General features: G+C 43.6%; 1 protein-coding gene across 1 annotated transcript in view; it reads right to left on the minus strand.

The window, feature by feature from the left end:
• Positions 1-4,663: 4,663 nt before the first annotated feature.
• The window catches only part of LOC146831397 (E3 ubiquitin-protein ligase RNF138-like), a 255,932-nt gene continuing 240,969 nt past the window's right edge, over positions 4,664-19,626 (minus strand). The window contains exon 8 of the mRNA XM_085604154.1: positions 4,664-5,009. Coding sequence (XP_085460280.1) covers positions 4,941-5,009 — 69 coding nt within the window. The 3' untranslated portion in view covers positions 4,664-4,940. The remainder of the gene's footprint in view (positions 5,010-19,626) is intronic.

Here is a 19,626-nt window from a genome sequence, read left to right on the forward strand (position 1 = left end):
GAAGGCTGCAACAACCTTGAAGCCTGCACCTGCACTCTGCCACCTCTGAGTTCTACTCTACCAAGTGGTGCCACCCCAGTCCTGTACCCCTGGAAGTGGGCCTGAAGTTACTCTGCAAGCCCATCTGTGGATTAAGCAGAATGGATGCATCTCCTCTGCTGCGAGGTTTCTCCCAGTGCAAGGACTCTGCATCAACCTCGCAGCCTGCATCGGAACCGCGTCTGTGCGAAGCTTCACTGACGCAGGCCCTCACATCGCAACTCTCTCGTCGACAGCAGCCTCGAGGTTCTTTCATCGCAGCATCACAACTGTTCAAAAATGACAGATTGCCTCGACTGCACGATGCATCCTCGATGCTGTACTTCGCATCGGAAGCCCTCATCAGTGGGATCCTTGACAATGATGCAGGACCTTACATCACAGCTTTGCAACTCCTCGTATTTGAGGCATCACCTCAGCTGCATGACACATCCTCGGCTCGGGACCACACAACACTCCGCAACTAGGATTTCAGTTACTCTTGTTCAGCAGGCCTATGTCGGTCCCCGTAGTGGCCCCAACTTTATTGGGGGTCAGCCTGAACTAGTGAATTGGTCCCGGTCATGCGCAACCAGATATCTACAGACAGGTGCCGCTTTGTGCTTTTTGCAATATTTTCTCTGAAACATTTTAAATTTCATATCTTCGGTCCTACTGATTGGATTTTTGTTGTTTTGGTAATGATTTATTTATTAAAATTTGCTCTGTTCTGCTAAATTGCCGTGGGATTTTTCTTAGGTTGTGTGTTCACTTTATTGCTGTTTGAAGTGTTGTACAAGTACATTACACATTGCCTCTACATTAAGCCTGATTACTCAGTGTCAAGTTACCAGAGTTCAGCACAGGTTATTTTGGGGTTTGCTTGTGCCACACCCTGACAAGGATTGTGGTTGCTGCTTGAGTAGTGTTTCACCCCCCAACCAGTAAACCAATTTCTCACATTGGTGATCAGCAGTGAGGATTATGACTTGAATTTATGCAGTGCCATGCAGTAATTTTGTGTTACACTAAAAATATCATATAAATAATTTGAGCCCAATTTGAGTTTTAAATTTCTCCATGCTTTGCTTTCTCGCTTTTTTCAAATTTTCATCTATCCTACTTCACTGTTTGTGCCTGGGACTTCACTTGCAAAAATGGGATTTGAGCTTCTCAATCTGGAGAGCTACACTGTGGCTGAGCTCAAGGGACTTTGCGAGGAGAGGGGGTTGCCCGGCAAAAGGAGCACCAAGAAGCTGAAACTCCAAAAGTCTTTGAGGGCATTGGCAGAGGCCCACCAGTTGCAAGTCACTACAGAGGACCAGGATGGGAAGGATGATGTGGAGGAGCCAGAACACGACCTGGATTCCAACCCTGAGATGCAGCAGTCAGCTGAGGGGGATGAGTTGACCCCTGAGTTGGAACTCCCTGCCAGATTTGAGAGCAGTGTGTCTTCTGGAGGCCTGTTCCCAGAAGAGCTTGTAGACAGGAAGGCAAGGAGTGAGTTTAGGCTGCAGTCAAGCAGGGTGGTGACAGTGCACCCACAGAGCCCTTCCTTTAAATACTGTAAAGCCCAGAGTGCAAGGTGCAATGTATTTGAAAAGTTGGACATGTACCTTTGAATTTTACATGTCCTAGAAGTGAAAATTACTTACATTTATTTTTCTCTACTACAAAGCCTATTTCTCCTATAGGCTAACATTGGAGTTGTCTTATTACATTGATTAAGTGATCATTTCCAAATGGGAGCAGGTAACCAGTTCATTTTTGGTATCTTAGGGTTCGTAATGAAAAATCCTCTCTTTTGGTAAAGTCAGATGTTAAATTACAATGTTGAAAATACCACTTTTTGGAAATTGGCATCATTTTCCTGACTTAGACATTTAGTGCCTGCATCGTGTCACTGGTTCAAATGACTGGGTGTAGTTGGCAGTTGGGCTTTATGTATTGCCTCCTAGACAGCCCCACACAATAGAGAGCTTACGTGTGACTGGATGAGCCATCGCTGGCAGGATGGGAGGGCAAAGCTAGGCAAAAACCTACTTATACTTGAGTAGTCTGTGTCCTGTCCCCACACAAAGAGCTGCAGACTCCCTGTAGTTATTCTTGAGCTAGCACAGGGATGGCAGGTTGTGTGGGGATTCAAAGTGAAACCTGTAGAATTTTCTAACACTTCAAAGGAAGGCCCAGGTATACATTTTGGGCCCCAGACACCAACTCTTCAGTACACTTCTGGACGGGTGGATACTCTGCCAGAAAGATGGACTGCTGTGCTTCTGAAAGGACTACCACTCTGCTGGACATCTGCTCTGAAGTACTGCTATCCTGCTGTGCTGACCTGCTACCTGCCGCCCTCTTGCCTGGGTGACAAGGACTAAACCTGCATCTTTTGAGCCCAGGACCCAAGAGTGATTCCAAGGGTTAGTTGGATGGCCACTTGACTAGAGCCTTAGGAACAGAAGACCCCAACAACCTTGAACCCAGCACCAGGACTCTTCTATCTTGAGCCCTATGCTGTCAAGTGGTGCCACCCCAATCCTGGACCCTTGGAAGCGGGCCTGAAGGTGCTCTGACAGCCCATCTGTGGATCCAGAAGAACCAACACATCTCCTCTACTTTGCTGCGGAAGCCTGAGGAGAACCAATGCATCGCCTCTGCTGCGAGGTTTCTCCGAGCGCAAGAACTCTGCATCGACCTCACAGCCCACATTGGAACTGACGCTGTGTGAAGCGTAACCAACGCAGGCCCTTGCATTGCAACTCCCTCATCAACTGCAGCCTCAAACGACGACGCAGTTTCTTGCATCACAGCCTCGCAGCTCCTACAGAACTGACACAAAGTATCCTCAATGCCGAACTTCGAATTCGGATTGCTGCCATTTTGGTCTTGATTTATTTATTCATATTTACTCTATGTTTCTAAATTGGTCTGGGATTTTTCTTGTTTTGTGTGTTTGCTTTATTACTGTTTGAAGTGTTGCAAAAATATTAATACATTGCCTCTAAGTTAAGCCTAACTGGTCCGTGCCAAGCTACTTGAGGGTTTAGCACAGGTTAATTTGGGGTTTGCTTATGCCTTTCCCTGACAAGGACCATGGTGGCTGCTGGAGTAGGGTTTCACCCCCCCAACCCGTAACCCAATTTCTCACCAAATGTCTCGCACTGTGGAATTGCTGGTGGTTTGGTGTTGGTGGTGATATGTTGATGATGATATTGGTGGTGGTGGTACTGCTAATGATATTGGAGGCATTGGTAATAGTGGTGTTAATTAATGGTGGCGACGTATTGGTGATGTTGGTGATGTTGGTATTGGTGGTATTGTTTTTTTGGTATTGTGATGGCGGTATTGGTGGTGTGAAATGGATGCTGCTGGTGTTGGTAGTGGTTGTGTTAGTGACAGCATGGTATTTATTGCTTGAGGTGGTGGTGGTATTTGTGGTACCAGCATTATACTGGTGGTATTGGTGGTGAGGATGTATTGGTAATGGAAGTTACGTTATTGGTATTGGTAGTGGTCATACTGGTCAAGGTGATGGGATTGATTTTGGTAGTATTAGTGGTGGTATGGGTACTGGTGATGGTACTGCCATTAGTAGTTTAGCCAATACCACTAAGGGTGGTATTAGTGGTGGTACTGTGGTGGCACGCTATTGGTGTTTGTGGTATTGGTTGTGGTGTGGGATTGTTGGTATGGAGTTAATGGTGGTTTCGTATTGGTAGAAATGTGTATGGAAGGTATTGTGGTGATGGTATTGGTTGTAGTGTGGTATTGCTGGTGCCCTTAGAGTGATATTGGCTGGTATTGTTAGTGGTACTGTTGGCATTGATTGTGATATTGATGGCATTTGTTGGTGGTACTGATGGGTTACTGGTTGTTATACACTTAGGGCCTGATTATGAGTCTGGTGGTCCACGGTTCATCCACTGCCGCACCGGAGATCCGACCGCCCCATTACAAGTTGGGCAGTTGAACCACCATTGCACTTCTGCAACTGCCGAGGATCTGAAATCCCTGGTGGTGGTGTGGCGGTATTGAAGCCTCATTATGCTTGGTGGGACTGCCACGGTCCCTCCAAGTATATTATGAGTTTCCTCCTTTCTTCCACGGTTGTCATAGTGGCTTCTCCTCCATGAAAACCATGGTGGAAAGGAAACAGAGGGGAGCCTTCAGGGCCCCCTGTTGCCTCTGGGCCATGGGGTGCATGCAGTGGGGCTCATGTTGTGCCCTCCTGTGTGCATGCACTCCAGTACATGCACAGCATGGATTGCACTAGTTCATGTCATGCAGATACTGCCATTGATGTATGTATGTGGCAAATGTATGCAGGTGTGTACAGCATGAACCTAGCCAAAATGCAGTGTAATGCCAAACAGTTTCAAAGGCAAAGATCAAGGTAAATATACAGGAATGATTCATCAAACAGTCAGTATGGGGTGAGAGAGGAATACTTATATGTGCAGAGCTAAAACCCACTCTATCTACATATTCCCGAAATTGGTAACCAATCATCTTGCAGATAGCTAAGGCTGTCTGTAGCTAGACGTAAAAAGACATTTTAAAGAAATTGAAGAAGTAGCCCATGATGTCATAAGTAATAATAAATAAAACTGTAAGAATTGGTGGCATGCGCAATGAGGATCCACAGTTTAATTCAACATTGCCATTTTTACATGAACACCATATTGAACACTACTACAGCCACCGAGAAGGCCACAACTAGTGGCATGTCAGAAAGTTTGGTCAACAATTCACTAGCGCATTGATGAAGCTATAACACTTATTGCTGCCACAAGGGTCTTGTTGATAGTGAATCCCTTTTTTATTTTTATACATTTTAGATCACTGAAAAGCCAGAGGCTCCGGCTTTTCCGGCAGATAGCAACAGGGTGTTGAAAGGTTGCAGGTGCAGAAATGTTGAAGCACTATAAGCTCAGATTGCAAGACTGCTCCACAGCAGTTTGGAATTGCGTTTCTTCATCAAGCTGAAAATCCTGAAAATAAAAAACAGAAAGTAATTTGAATAAAACTTGAAGTGTCTGTACTGGTATTTTATCCTATAATTTAGTCAAACCCGGTACTCTGTGATGTGCAGGGGCTTGTTATGGGTAGTCTTTTATCAAGTCCACTTAATATATATAAAAATGCATATTGTGTTGAAAGAAAAGTATATTGATTTGATTTGTGATATCATGTAAAGGTAGTGATGAAATTGATCCAAATTAATAGCAGATTGGTAGCTCGACCTGGGCTGTTCCCATGAGGAACATGGCCAAGACTGATTTGCACATGGCTGGGTCCAAACTGGGGCGGCGTGGTGAGCAAAAGAACGATGGATTAAACCCAGATCTTTGTGACCGGGGGTGAATGTTTGCATTGTTTAGCATTCTATTCATCAATTGTTCCTTTTGCTTTTGTCACCCAAAGATTCAAATTGTATGTAGAGTGCTTCGGTGTATTTGTTGTATATGGACTCATTATGAATTTGCCAGTGCAGGAGAAGTACTACCCCTCTCCCGCACCGCCAAACCCATGTAAAAACCGCCCGCCAGATCAGGAGTTTTCTCCTGTCTGGCAGGCAGTTCTTTGGCGTTCCCAGGGCAGTGCCTATGAAATAGGCACCGCCCTGGGAACATCAAAGGCAGTACCTGCAAGGCATGGACTGCTGCATGCACACAGGGGAGCACATGTTGTGCTTCCCTGTGTACATCCAGATGGTCTGAGGCAGAAGGAGGCCCTGTAGTCCCCCTTTGTTTTCTCACTGCACACACTTTTCATGGTAGTCTCACTGCCATGAAAAATATGGTGGTGAGGAAACTCTTAATACACTTGGTGGGGCCACAGCAGCTCCACCTAGCATATTGCAGCCTCAATACCGCCACACACAGAGGAAGCACACAAAAAAATTCAGCTCTGAAATCCTGGTTTGTATTTAAGTGAACCGAACAATTTATATAACTCAGATTCAAACTGAAGGGGGTATTGAGTGGACTATTTTAGTGATTTCGGGGCTCACTTACCATATGATTATGATGGTAAGTGGAGGAAGACTGGCCCCACAATCTGGAATTCATGCTCAATCAGGGAAGGTGCTTTAATGGAAGCTTTCTTTTCACTAGTGCCCAAGCCACAGAAGGACCTCTATGCCACAAAATGGTCATTACATTTGACCCCAGCACTGAATAAAAATGTTGCAGACTGGGATAAAGAAACACTTCCAATTTTCCAATTGTAATTGCTCTGCTTGATGAACCACAAGTTCAGCAGCAATAACCTATCGAGCCGATGGTTGAGGACGACTTGAAGTGAAATTTGAATGAGTTGCATTATAATGGAATATTCACTCCACACCAATGCATTATTGAATTACTGGAAGAGGATGTAAGTGCAGTAGCATACGTGGATGGCATGAACATAACTAATGATCACTTCATAGAACACTTACCGCATGTTGAGGAGATGTGGACATGATAATTGACAGTGCAGGTTACAAAATTCTGAATTTCTAAAAAGTATGCATTAAACAGAAATCTCCCGACACTCCCAAAACATTACAAGCACCAACAGTCTTCTATAACTTGGTCGAATATATTTCCTACACTATACCAAAAGTGCTAAATTATTATCAGTTAGTTAGTACTACCTTTGCAGGAAGGGACTGAACAGAAGAGCACTCTCATTTGCTAAGAGAATTGCAGAAAGACATGGTCGCTGCTTCTCACTTGCAGACACATATAATTTGGTAATCCGAAGCGTTCCAAGTGAAGGAGGGTCTACCTAGGGCCGGATTGGCTGCAGCGGGCATCGGGCGCTTGCTCAGGAGGCTGAAAGGGTAGGGACTTGTTTGCAGCGGTGGAGGACAGTTTTGTTCCTGGGGGGCGGTTTTGCAGCGATGGTGCAATATCAACCCTCAGTAACAAAAGCAGCAGTGCTGGGGGCCAGTTGTATTACTTTTGTTAGCCAGCAGTGCTGCACGCCCGCAGGGTAGGGGCCGGTCCACCAAAATTGCCTGGGCTGCTTTGGGTTTCCAGTCTGGCCCTGGTCCACCTACATTGTATTGAATGAAGGTCAGACTACACCTGTAACATACAAATGGCATTTATATTCAGCAGCAGAAGAGTCTTTTGCTCCAGCTGAGAAATTGCTCACACAGGACAAACAGCTTTAATTAATGAAATCCCACAACAAAAGGCACAACGAACATTATAGAGATCCAACAGCAAAGTCCTGAGGTAGTTTTGAAGGCTAAGATATCTAATTCTGTAGCATTTGAGGTTGTACTGGCACAATGGACTGCAAGTCATATGAGATGGACATTGAATCTTAATATGTGAGATCACAACAGTCTAATCATTTATGAAAGTAATTCCCAAATACACCACATTTTAAACCACCAACAGTTTTCTATGAAGATAGATAAGGATAGCATGTAGAGGAGTCAAGACAATGGTACAATGCTGCCTGTGCAGCTGTTGAGGGATATTCTCAAGTCTTTGGGGTTGGATTTACTAAGTCTTTGCAGCTGAGCACACTCAAACAAAGGGGCACAAAGTGGAGCAAAGTCTGGGAGGGGTATTTCATTTGCATTGCAGGTACTGTGTGCTGGTATGTTGCCCTTTTCTCAATATAAACTGTGCTTTGTACTTCTTTAAATCACTTTGTATCAAGGGGACTATACATGGGTGGTAGCTGGGCATTGCAGCGTGAGTACTCATATTTTTGATGCAAAGCCTGATCTGCTAAGATAGCCAGACTGGGCTTTGCATAAAAATAATGCCTCTTTGAAGGAGGTGCAAAGTTAGAAAAATGTATTCATTTCTTCAAACTTTCCACACTTTGCATGTGTGCTGCATTGTAGAGAACACATCCAATGTGTGGAATGGTATAGAAATTGTCTAGTCACAGGATTTTGTGCTGGAAGGGTACGATAGACATCACGCACACCGTCGCAAGGAAGCCTGTTTGTATGCCAACGGAGAGGAGTTTTTGTAAATGTGTTAGTAAATAAATTTGCCCATGGAATTTATAAGGAAACACAAACATGTGAAGGTCTTAGAAGACTTTACTGCTCAAATCTTAGTGCTAAATGCTCTGCTTCTGGCTTTACAAAAAGCAGATCTTTCAGTTCCTGCATGGTTTGTTTTTGACTCATCGTTCTGCATTTAAGATTATATGGTAGAGTTGAGACATTTGGAATCCATTACTGCAAAGGTTCATGAGAGAAATCCACAGTTTAGGATTCCACTCAAAAGGAAATTTCGCCGTTGATCAAGCTGCAAAATCTGCTGTCCAAATACATAAGGCAGCATAAATACACTAGTACACAGAAGTCACCAGCAGGGGCCTGGGCAGGTCCAGTGGAAACTCATCAACTGGGCCTTTTTGGGAAAGTGGTCTTCTTGCAGATGTGGTGCCCCTGTCACTTATGAGGAGGTAATCCAACTGACCTTTGGGTCCACTACTTAGACCTGGGTACAAGTGGGAACAGGTCCAGTCCTTGAGGTTCTCCTCACAGCTCTCAAAAGTAGTGCTGTCCTTCTCCTGCCTTTCACAGGTCCAGTAGTGTTCTAAAGAGTATACCCAGGGGTGCCACATTTATGCCTGGTGCTAGCCTGTGAATAGGGTTGACTCTTGGCCCCTCCCTAACAAATAGGGAAAAGTCCCCGGGGTAATACTACCCAGTTCAGCAGCAGTCCCTATGGGTCCTACAGCACACAATCACACAGTGCCCCTCTCTACCTAAAATCAAAATTGAAAAATCTTTAATAAACTGTGTAGTGCTCTTGTGTCAACACTAGAAGTATGGGTAGGGAAATAAGCAACCTCTTCTCTTTGGACACTCAAGACAGGTTCTGGGGCAGCTCCTCTCACTACAAGGCCTTTGTTTTAGTTCTGGGAGCAAGTTTGCACCTCGTGAAGTAGCTATTCAGCTCCTGGGTGACAGCTGGAAGATCATGCAAATGGGCTTCTAGACGATTTAGGCATGTAACTGACAGCTTTCTAAAAGTGCATGTTCTAAAATATTTATTACACATCTGACTTTACCAATGAATTGGGCTTGTAATACATATTTTAAAAAGACCAAGAATGACCATTTAGCTCGTTCCTAAGCGGATATAACAGTATTTGATTTGAATATTACCTCCCAATGCTTTCCTATCGAACAGCTAAAAGTGAAAATGGCTTTTGGGGCCAAGTCACTTTAAGGATACGTTGTACATTAAAACTTTACATCTCCTGCATTTAAATATCATGCACCCTGCCTTCTGGGATCTTAAGGGTTGTTGAGGGGTAAGTATGCATTATTAACAGGAGGTTTTAGTCATATTTGCAGGTTAAACTTGCACAACCAGGTTACCGATGGCAGGCCTGCAATCATGTTTTGTACTGTCAATCTAGTGGGTGTTGGTACAATGTATGCTGCAGTGCAATAGTGACACTAACCTTGCACGCCCTAAGTACACATTGCACCATATACTAGGGACTTACAGGCAGAAGGGGAGGGCAGTCTGCCCCATGTGGTACGAGTTTTTGAGGCGGCACCGCCGTCCCCCTGATCCTACCTGCGACTGTCGTGGGTTACGCAGGAATCACCAGCACCCCCCCACCACTCTTACAGACAGGCAGCAAAAGCAGTTACCGCCATGGGCGGCATAAGGTCTTGCTACGCCACTGCTAACAGGGAAGTTAAATATAGCCTACTTCAACATGTTTTATGGGTCAGAGCACATGCGCTGAGGCCTGAGTAGCAGGATCCTAGTGCATGGAATAAAAAACAACTGCATCAGTCAAACAAGATGGAGGTGATCCTGCAAATAGAGGCATTTCCTACATCTACCACTGCAAATTAAATGTACATATTTCATATTATCATGTATTAGTAAATCGTACATTCACACATTACTAAATAATGCATTTTTAAAGATTTTGTTTAGAATAAAGATGCAAATTCCTGATCTTTCAGAGGGTTAAAATCCGAATGGGTAGTATATATAGCAGACAAGACAAAGGACTTGATTAGGATGTCAGGGGGTCGGATCCCTGACAGGCCGTCGGTGGCAGTCCGACTGACGCATTATGATCGTGGCAGTCAGATACACAGCTGTCGGATGCAAGACAGCCGCCTCGTCAGGATCAGAGATCCCGATGGGGCAGCGGCTGGAGCAGCATCCTAGCATGGCTGCGGTGTCGAGACAGGCACTACTGTTGGGATTACAATTTATTTTTCCTACAGCCTTTTCATGGGGCTAGTCCCGCCATTAAAAGGTTTTCAGAAAAGGATATGGGGGGCCTCAAACAGGGACCTCATCTGCTGTGGGCAACTCAAAAGTGGCCCTGGGGCACATGTATTGGCCCCACTCACCTGTGTGCACCGTGTGCCATGCACAAAATGATGCATGGCACATGGTGCACAGACGTGCAGAAGGCTCTGCACCACGGCGGCATCTGCTGCGGCCCTCCTAAATGGCCGAGCCATGCCGCCGTGGTGGGACCGCCAACTTTTCGAACTTCCAGCCCATCATATCCAATACAGCAGTCGGACCGCGGCATGCATGTCAGGTGGTCTCACTTCTGCTGCAATAGCGCAAGTGGTCCGACCGCCCTGCATCGTATTGAAGGCCAAAGTTTGTATAAAGTGCAGGATTCTGCCCCTCTATATTTCCTTTAACTGGTTGGTAATCAAGATTGTTGTGGAATGACTGCCTGGAAAAGATTTGCTGAGCCCTGCCTAAGGAGGGTCAGTGCCAGTTACAGCTACACGAAGTATAAGATCCTTAATTCTGCCACCAGTGACTGGATCCAAAAAGAAAAGACCAGTTTTGATCAACTGAGTCAACCCATACAATGTGGCATATCCTTTACACTCATTCAGTGATGCTGTTACAAAAAAAGCAGACCACCACAGTCAGAAAGTTCCCACCATTGAGTCAAACTGCAGCTTAGCATTTGGTAAGCACTGTGGTGGTAGAAAATTAAAGCGAGCATGATGCAGATTTTTCCCTGTAGACCAGTCAGTGCAACCTACATCACCTGTACTGGAAGTAGAAGACTTTGAAAATGAAACTGAATTTAGTTAACATTGCAACTGAAGCCCACAAGGTACAGACTCAGACTTTTGGAATGTAAAAACATGTTTTATAGAGCAGCACAATGAAGAAAAGTGGGGTAAAACAGAGGCTGTATGCTTTCAAACAGATTTCTAATTGCCATTAAGTCAGACTCTACATTGGCAAGACTGATGGGTAGTATACTGAAGTGCAGTTAGTGAATATACACAATCTCCATGAACCTATGTTTGGCTAATTCTAACAATCATTGTATTTGTAGTATTCAAAACACTGGTGGCTTCTCTTCTATAATTGGTGCAAGGACATATTTTGACAGAGTTTAAAGACCAGAAACAATTACAGTACAGCTTGGAAAGTAAGGATAATTTCATCACTATGCAAGAAGTATGATTATGATTAACTGGACAGCTATCCCGTTGCAAGATGGTGTCTATTGGGTAGAACTAGAATATCAAATTCTGGGACCCACATAATGTTTTGTCTCATGCTTGAATACATTCTCTCAGCAGGACCTTTTGCTAGCAAATGTAATACAGACACTGCCAAGAGTCTCTTTACAGATCTACAGTCATTCACCTCTGAATAGGATGTAGATGCCTATGTGTACAATGGTAACCACAAACACATGAACTGTTTCACCACATATGCTGACTGGTTCTTGATTATATCTGTCACTAACTTCATTTGCAGTGGAAGCATTGTATTAAGCTGGGATATTTCACCAGATTTTGCAGAAAGGTTCCCTTATTATAGAACCCCATCAAAGCATCAGTTCCATCCAGATTCTAATTTCCGCATCAAAAGTATGAAAATTTGAGGTAGGTCTGACTTTCCTGGTATAGAATGATATATATTATGTCATGATTCTGAGTATGAGGTGTTGTCAAGCCTCTGAACTACCCTATGATTCATAAGATTCACATTTGTGTAAAACAAAATTGGAAAGAACAGATTCATCTGCTGAGAGAGGAAAAGTGTATTGTCTTCTTTTTCTTGGATATCTGTGACTAACATCGATAATTATCTATTCTTTTGACAGTCTGTTTTGAGAACAGAAATAGGAAATGTCAATAATACTTTTGCATTATTGCATAGTGACTCTTGTGGAATGTTTATTGCTCAAGAATGGGCCACTAAAAATAACATCCAAAAAAGAGAAACATAGGTCCTGATGACAATGTCGCGGTCAGACCGCCGACAACCCGTCGTTGGCAGTTCCACCACCGACAGCTCTTCGGACCAACCGCCGTATTACGATACTGGCGATCGAACCCACAGCTGCTGGATGCAACACCGGTGCCTCCGCCAGGATCATAAATCCTGAGTGCATCAGTCGGAGGAGCGTCCCAGAATGGCGCAGTGCTAAGGCAGGCCCGCCATCGGGATTACGATATCTGTCTGCCTTTCCATGGCAGGAACCTTACTATGAAAAGGTTGTCTGAAAGAGTTCGTGGGGCCCCAAATGGGGCCCCGCTTTCATAGCCGAAGTAAAAGTGTCACCTTCCATTGCACTAACCTCCGTGCACAGTGTGCCATGCACCAATTGTAATACCGCAGTCAGACCGCTGCATGCTTGTCGTGAAGTCTCTTGAATGCTGCAATGGCTGTCGGTGGTCCGACCGCCCAGTATCATAATCGGGTCCAAAGACTCTGGAGGTTAATTGAGCTTTAAATGATTCTCTATTGAGTTCAGGCCCATTACGGGAAATCTTATCGACCTTATAAGACACTTTCTAATATAACACTAAAGTTCTATCTTTTGACATTTTTGCCTCTCCCAATTATGCCATAATATTTAGTATTCCTTGGTTGGAGAGGCATAATCCATATATCAGTTGGTCTGCCAGAGCAATATCTTCGTCATCTCGGTTTTGACATAATCATCGCTATGCTTCAGTAAGTTATTGCAAACACACAAATAGTGAAGGGAGGAATGCTTGCAAATAGTCTGACCACTGGCAATCACATGGGGTAACATAACATTACAACCCCTTATTTTTTGCATCATCATGCCACCTCAGAATAGACCCGGGCATATGGAAATCCGTGGTAGCAATTGGTCTTGCTTCAATAAGAACAGTCCAGCCTGAGCTGCCAAGCCAGCTTCACCTCTGAACCACAGCACAAGAAATTGATACTTGTGGCTCCTAAGCCTTGCCATATGATCTCTACACATTTTGTAAAGGCTCTTCTGCTGGATGTCGTGCATTAATAGTTACTTTGTACTCCTTCGAAAGATGGCTACTTATCTCCTTTGGCTAAGTTACCAACAGAAAAGGATATAGTAAAAAATATTAGATTTTGTTTTGTTTTTTGTCGTTTTCATGGGCTACCTTACATCATCATATTAATATTTTTGTTAGAGGTACTCAATATTTTTCCTGTTTCTAGAGGGTTCTATTTATGGCCCTAGGAATTTAACAAGCTTTTTCCTCGGGTTATCATCCTCAGTCAAACAGAGCAAACTGATTATAGATTGAAATAGCATCTTTGACAGTACTGTAATGTAAGTCAAGGTAATTAGCCTTTTGCCTATTGCAGAAATTTTCTATAATAATGCAGCTAATAGTGCCACCAAGGTGGTGTTTTACCAAAATGAAGTTGGAAATATCCTATTACCATAATACTGTTGCCATTATATTGTGATATCCAAAATATAATTGTTTAGAATATAGTAGGGGAGAGTTTCATTTTTTAGTGTTGTGTTTATTATCATTGTTAAAAATATTGTTGGATATCTTTGATGTTGTTGATATGTAATATTATTTATATTCTATATTATTGTACTATTATACATGTCATATGTATTATATATTTTTTATTAAAGTGTTATTTTTTTAAGTTTCATTATAAATAGTGTCTTAGGATTTTTTTAAATTATTTGTTTATCTTATTTTGGTTTTTATGTATTTATTTGTGTTTGAATGTATTTTTGTTTAATTTGTACTTTTTTAGTTTTATGGTGGAATTTAGAGGTTTAGGAGTAAAAGTGGGGAGTGTTTTTATAATTCATGTTTGTAAGTGTTTATATAAAAATATATTTTTGAATATAATTTTTTTTTTCTTAATATTTTATTTTGATATTATTTTAGATTCATTATTTAGTTGTTTTGTTAAAGTTTCTAAAGGAAATGCTTTTTAATGTACATTTGTAATTTTTTAATTAAATATATTAGAAATATTTTACAATAAATAGTCAAATGTTTAAGACATTAATTTAGTATGAAAATATGTTAATGGGTTTTTTCTTAGGTGTAGTTCTTTTTAGAAAATGTTTTTTATGACTTGCTCAGAGCAATATTGTTTGGTTGTAATGTAGTTTGTTGTTTTTAATTAGATTATTCGGGAAATTAGTTATCATGTAAAATCTATTATTGAGATGTCATATTTAAAAATTATATCAATATTTTTTTAAATATTTAAATAATATTAGATATTCTAAAATAAATTGTTTAATAATTTTTAGTTATTTCTGAATGTTATTTAATTAAATGTTTTAGATTAAATGTTTCAGAAATTAGTTTAATTGTGGCTTTTATTGGTGTAGTAACCCCCCCCCAAATGTCCACAATTTCCCCAATGTAAATTAGATTTGAATGGGAATAATACTTCTATCCCCTTAATGTCCAACACTTTCACAGAGTGTAGCTTAGATTGGAGTGGGAACAGAAAATCTACTTCCCTCCATGTCCCATACCTTCCTCGATGTACCTTAGGTTGGAGTGGCAATAGTAAATGTACCTGCTTCTCGATGTCCAACACCTTCCCCAATGTAGTCTAGATTGGAGTGGCAATACTAAGGGTCGTTTTACGACTACGGTGGTCCATACAACCAAAATAGGGCCCCATTAGGATGGCGGGCGGACTTCCGTCTGCCCACCCCCCCAGCGGTGCAGGGACCGACTGCCAGTGGTGCAGCAGTCCCGCACCACTGATTAGGATGCGACTGCCACCTGGCGGTCGCAACCTGTATACCTAACATTGCAGAGGGTGCTGATGTAAGCAGCACCCACCACAATGCTAAAATGGCATGTTGCACTTTGCCATGTACAATGTGGCAGGCACCCAGCAGTGCCTGCCACCTTGTTTGTGGCAATGTAGGCGGGTACCATAGGTACCCCCCAAGTGCAGACCCCTCCACCCGGGGGCCTGCAACGGGCCCCCAAAGCAATTTCCGCTGGCATTTCCATGGCGGCATCGCAGCCATGGAAAGGCCTTGTTAACAGGACATCATAATATGGATGGCGGTGCCTTCCAGGCACTGCCACCATATTGTGCCTGAGTTCCGCCCAGTCGGCAATCGTGACAATTGCCGACTGGTGGAAAAACGGCGGATGGACTTTCTGGCGGGGAGTAAATGTGGTTGTGATGGCGGGCAGAACCCACCATCATAATGGGGCTCACAGTCGTGGTGGCAGTCCGATGATTGCTGCACTGCGGGACAGCCCTCTATCACCGCTGCGGCGGTTGAACTGCCACAAGACAGCCGGCATCGCCAAGATCTGGGATCTCGCTGGGCTGGTGGGCTTTAACTGGGAAGAATATGCTGGTGGGGTCCCAGTCAGCACTGACAAGCATATTTTGAGTTTCCTCACAACCCTCTATTTCATGGTGGTGAACCCGCCAAGAAAACGGTGGCAGTGAGGAAAACAAGGGGCCCTACAGAGCCCCCTGTTGCCTCTGAGCATGTGAGTGCATGCAGGGGGGCATACGGTGTGCCCCCCAGTATGTCTGCACCCCATGTTCCAGCATGGAAAGAAATGCACGGTGTAGCTTATTTCTTTTCGTGCTGGAATGTGCTTGGCTTTCCCACATGGATGTCTTTCGTTTTTTATCGCAGGCTCAGCAGCCATCTAGGGAAATCTACTAAACCCAGTCATTTCTGAAGACTAGACACCAGGGGGAGTCCAGGTATTTGTGGCTTGTGTGGATCACTGAACGTTTTCTTACCTAGAATCCCCTGCAAACCTCAATTTGTGCTAAACAAAATCACATTTTACTCACATTCTGTGTGGGAAAGCTGTGGGATCACTGGGCAGACACAAATTTCCTACGACACAGCGTTTCCCTAGGTGCCCTGATAAAAATGATACCTCACTTGTGTGTGGGTGAGCCAAGTGCCTGCGACAGAGAAGGGCCTAAAACGTAATGTTGAGACATCAAAACTATCTATCACAAAACAACCTGGTTTCCCAAGGGAGTCACCTGCATTTTTGGTCCCAGGCTCGGCAGCCATCTAGGGCAACCTACCAAACCCAGGCATTTCTGAACACCAGACACCTGAGGGAATCCAGGGATGTGTGGCTTGCATGGATCCGCCAACATTTTCCTACCAAGAATCCCAAGCAAACCTCAAATTATGCTAAAAGAATCACATTTTCCTCACATTTCTGTGTGGGAACGTTGTGCGATAACCGAGCCAACACTATTTTCCTACCACCTAGCATTTCCTAATAAAAATGGTCCTTCACTTGTGTGGGTGGGCCAAGTGCCTGCGACAGGGAAGGGCCCAAAACGCATTGTGGAGATATCAAAAATTATTTATCACAAAACAATGTGGTTCTCCAAGGGGGGTACTTGATTTATTGGTCCCAGGCTCGGCGGCCTTCTAGGGAAACCTACCAAACCTAGGCATTTCTGAAAACCAGTCACCTGGAGGAGTCCAGGGATATCTGGCTTGCGTGGATGCTCCAAAGTTTTCCTACCCAGAATCCACTGCAAACCTCAAATTTAGCTAAAAAGGTTAAATTTTTCTCACATTTCTGTGTGGGATCACTGCACCAGCACAAATTTCCTACCACCCAGTGCTCCTCTCTATCTCCCGAGTAAAATCATACCATTAATATTTAAATGTGGATTAACTTTTTTTTACAATTTCTAATTACATATTTGATGGGATTTTGTAGAGCTTTGTGGTAATATTTTGGTTTAAGTTGAAATTTTGACTGTTGGTGTTATTTAGGGCCGCATATACAAAAAGTACATTTTCTGAGCAAATAATATCAATTTCCTATTTAGAAATTGTAAAATGTTATGTATTATGAGCCCATTGTCTTAGTTAAATAGCAATTTCTTAGGCTTCGTTATTGAAGAATACCGGACCTCATGCACTGAAAGGCTTTTCTTAAAAGCGGTCAGAATTTGCGCACCAACTTATACCAAATGCATTTGTATTATGCAATAATAAACTGGTGATAGGTAGCAAATTGTGACTCACTACTATTGCCTCCAATTACAGAAATGGTGGCCTACCAGGGTCAGCAAACCACCATGTCTGTAATTGCTTTTCAATAAACAATTTTGTCTTTTAAATTGCAGCATATTTTCCTAACATTTTGCAAACATTTTTTAGCAAGAAGTGGTCGGGTGGACAACTGTCTACTTCTAAAAGGTTTTTTTGTAAACATTCACAAAGGAGCAGTCCCCTGGTGACCCATTCACTTTTGTGAATGGGTTACCACTGGTTTTGAGTAATTCAGAAAATATGGTTGTTTTGCAACTGGGTTGTGGTCGCAAAAAGTCATAAGCACCATAAGGAATCAGTGTATGGAAGCGCTGCCTTTAACATGCCCCTTACTAATATCCATTCTTATTGGTTTCCTAAATCCTATTACTGATGTAGTAAACCTTTTTTATACATTAAAATGGTATATTACATTTAAGAAAGGGGTTTAGCGCTCAGAAACTCTCTGATTTACTGACTCAAAGGGTTTGCGAATGCATAAAACTGTACATGAGGCCCTGAGGTATTATTAATGTAATTTATATTATTTACATTTTAGAGAAGGCTTTCCTTTAAGTTGGATTTTTTGTTTCTTTCGTATAGAGTCTGGCACTGTCACTTTTTTGCAGTGGTGACATTTTTAGTGTAAATTATTGCACATTTTTGTGTCTTTTTTATAGTGGATATTTAATTGGTAAAGTGTTTATATTGGGAAATATTTTTAAGTTTAATTTTAATTGGTTATTTTCTTGATATTTGACTTATATTTTAGATTTAGCTCTTATTTGATGGCTGTTAATTCGTTTTCATGTGTTAATTACATATATATATCATGGGATCAAGGCCTTTCCGGGGCGGAAACGCCACATGGCTGATATGTGAAATGGAATAAAGAACTTACCAGCACCAATTTCGTGGTCCGTGCTCCATCTCTGTGTGAAGAAAGTCGCCCAGTGGCAGGTGGAGTGCCTGTGATATATATATATATAAGAGAAAGGCCGTTGTGGCCGAAACGCGTCGGTATGACAGACTGGGCTCTGTTTAAATAAAACTTTAAACATTACAAGTTCCAGAGTGCGGCGTCCTTTGTTGGAAAATTGAACTTGGCCTTGGTTTGGCCCAACGTCTGCACCCGCAGTTGTGCGATCCGGCATTAAACCACATTGCAGAAAATATATATATAGATATATAGATATATATATAGATATGAAAGCTCCAGGTTGCCCTTGCAATGAGCAGCACTCAGAACCAGCGTGTTGACACAAAGCCTTTATTCAGGTACAAACATCGCCTCCCACACGATCAGGATAACAGCCATCACATCCTATATTGCCTGACGCGTTTCAAAGGTATGTCCTTCTTCCTCAGAGGCTGGATGGATCAGGTTTGTGCGTGCCTCACCTCCTTTCCCAAATTATTTGAATTCCACGCCCCCAGATGGGCTGGTCCTATGACACAGTGGAGCATTATGGGAGATGTGGTTTGATAATCGCACTTCTTTCTGTCCTTAAAAAGATACAAGTCCACCAATGGACCTCGTGCGGCAGTGTCCGTTTTTAATCCAACGCCGGTAATCCACAAATTGGTTCCATATATACAGAACCTGCAGCCCCCTTCTTATCTCAAGGTGGTGCGCGCTCGACGGCTGGGCTGCCGCCAAATATGAAAGCTCCAGGTTGCCCTTGCAATGAGCAGCACTCAGAACCGGCATGTTGACACAAAGCCTTTATTCAGGTACAAACATCGCCTCCCACACGATCAGGATAACAGCCATCACATCCTATATTGCCTGACGCGTTTCAAAGGTATGTCCTTCTTCCTCAGAGGCTGGATGGATCAGGTACCCCCGCATGTACGCGCTGTACCCCCCCAATGTATGCGGGTATTCCAGGCCCACACCTGTACGCACCTTACCCCCGCATGTACATGCCGTACCCCCCCATGAACGCGGGTACCCCAGGCCCGCACCTGTACGTGCCATACCCCCACCGCCCCAGGCCCGCACCTGTACGCGCCATACCCCCACCGCCCTAGACCCGCACCTGTACGCGCCATACCCCCGCATGTATGCACCGTACTCCCCGGTATGCGCCGTACCCCTGCATGTACGTGCCGTACCCCCACATGTACGTGCCATACCCCCATGTACGCGGGTACTCCAGGCACGCACCTGTACGCGCCGCACCCCCGACTTTGTACGTGCCGTACCCCCCCATGTACGCGGGTACCCCAGGCCCGCACCTGTACGCGCCGTACCCCCCCGGCCCAGGCCCGCAGCTGTACCCCCACCGCATGTACGCGCAAAACAAAAGTCCGAGC

This window comes from Triturus cristatus, chromosome 5_1 (genome assembly GCF_964204655.1).
Source record: "Triturus cristatus chromosome 5_1, aTriCri1.1, whole genome shotgun sequence".
NCBI classification, from domain to species: domain Eukaryota; kingdom Metazoa; phylum Chordata; class Amphibia; order Caudata; family Salamandridae; genus Triturus; species Triturus cristatus.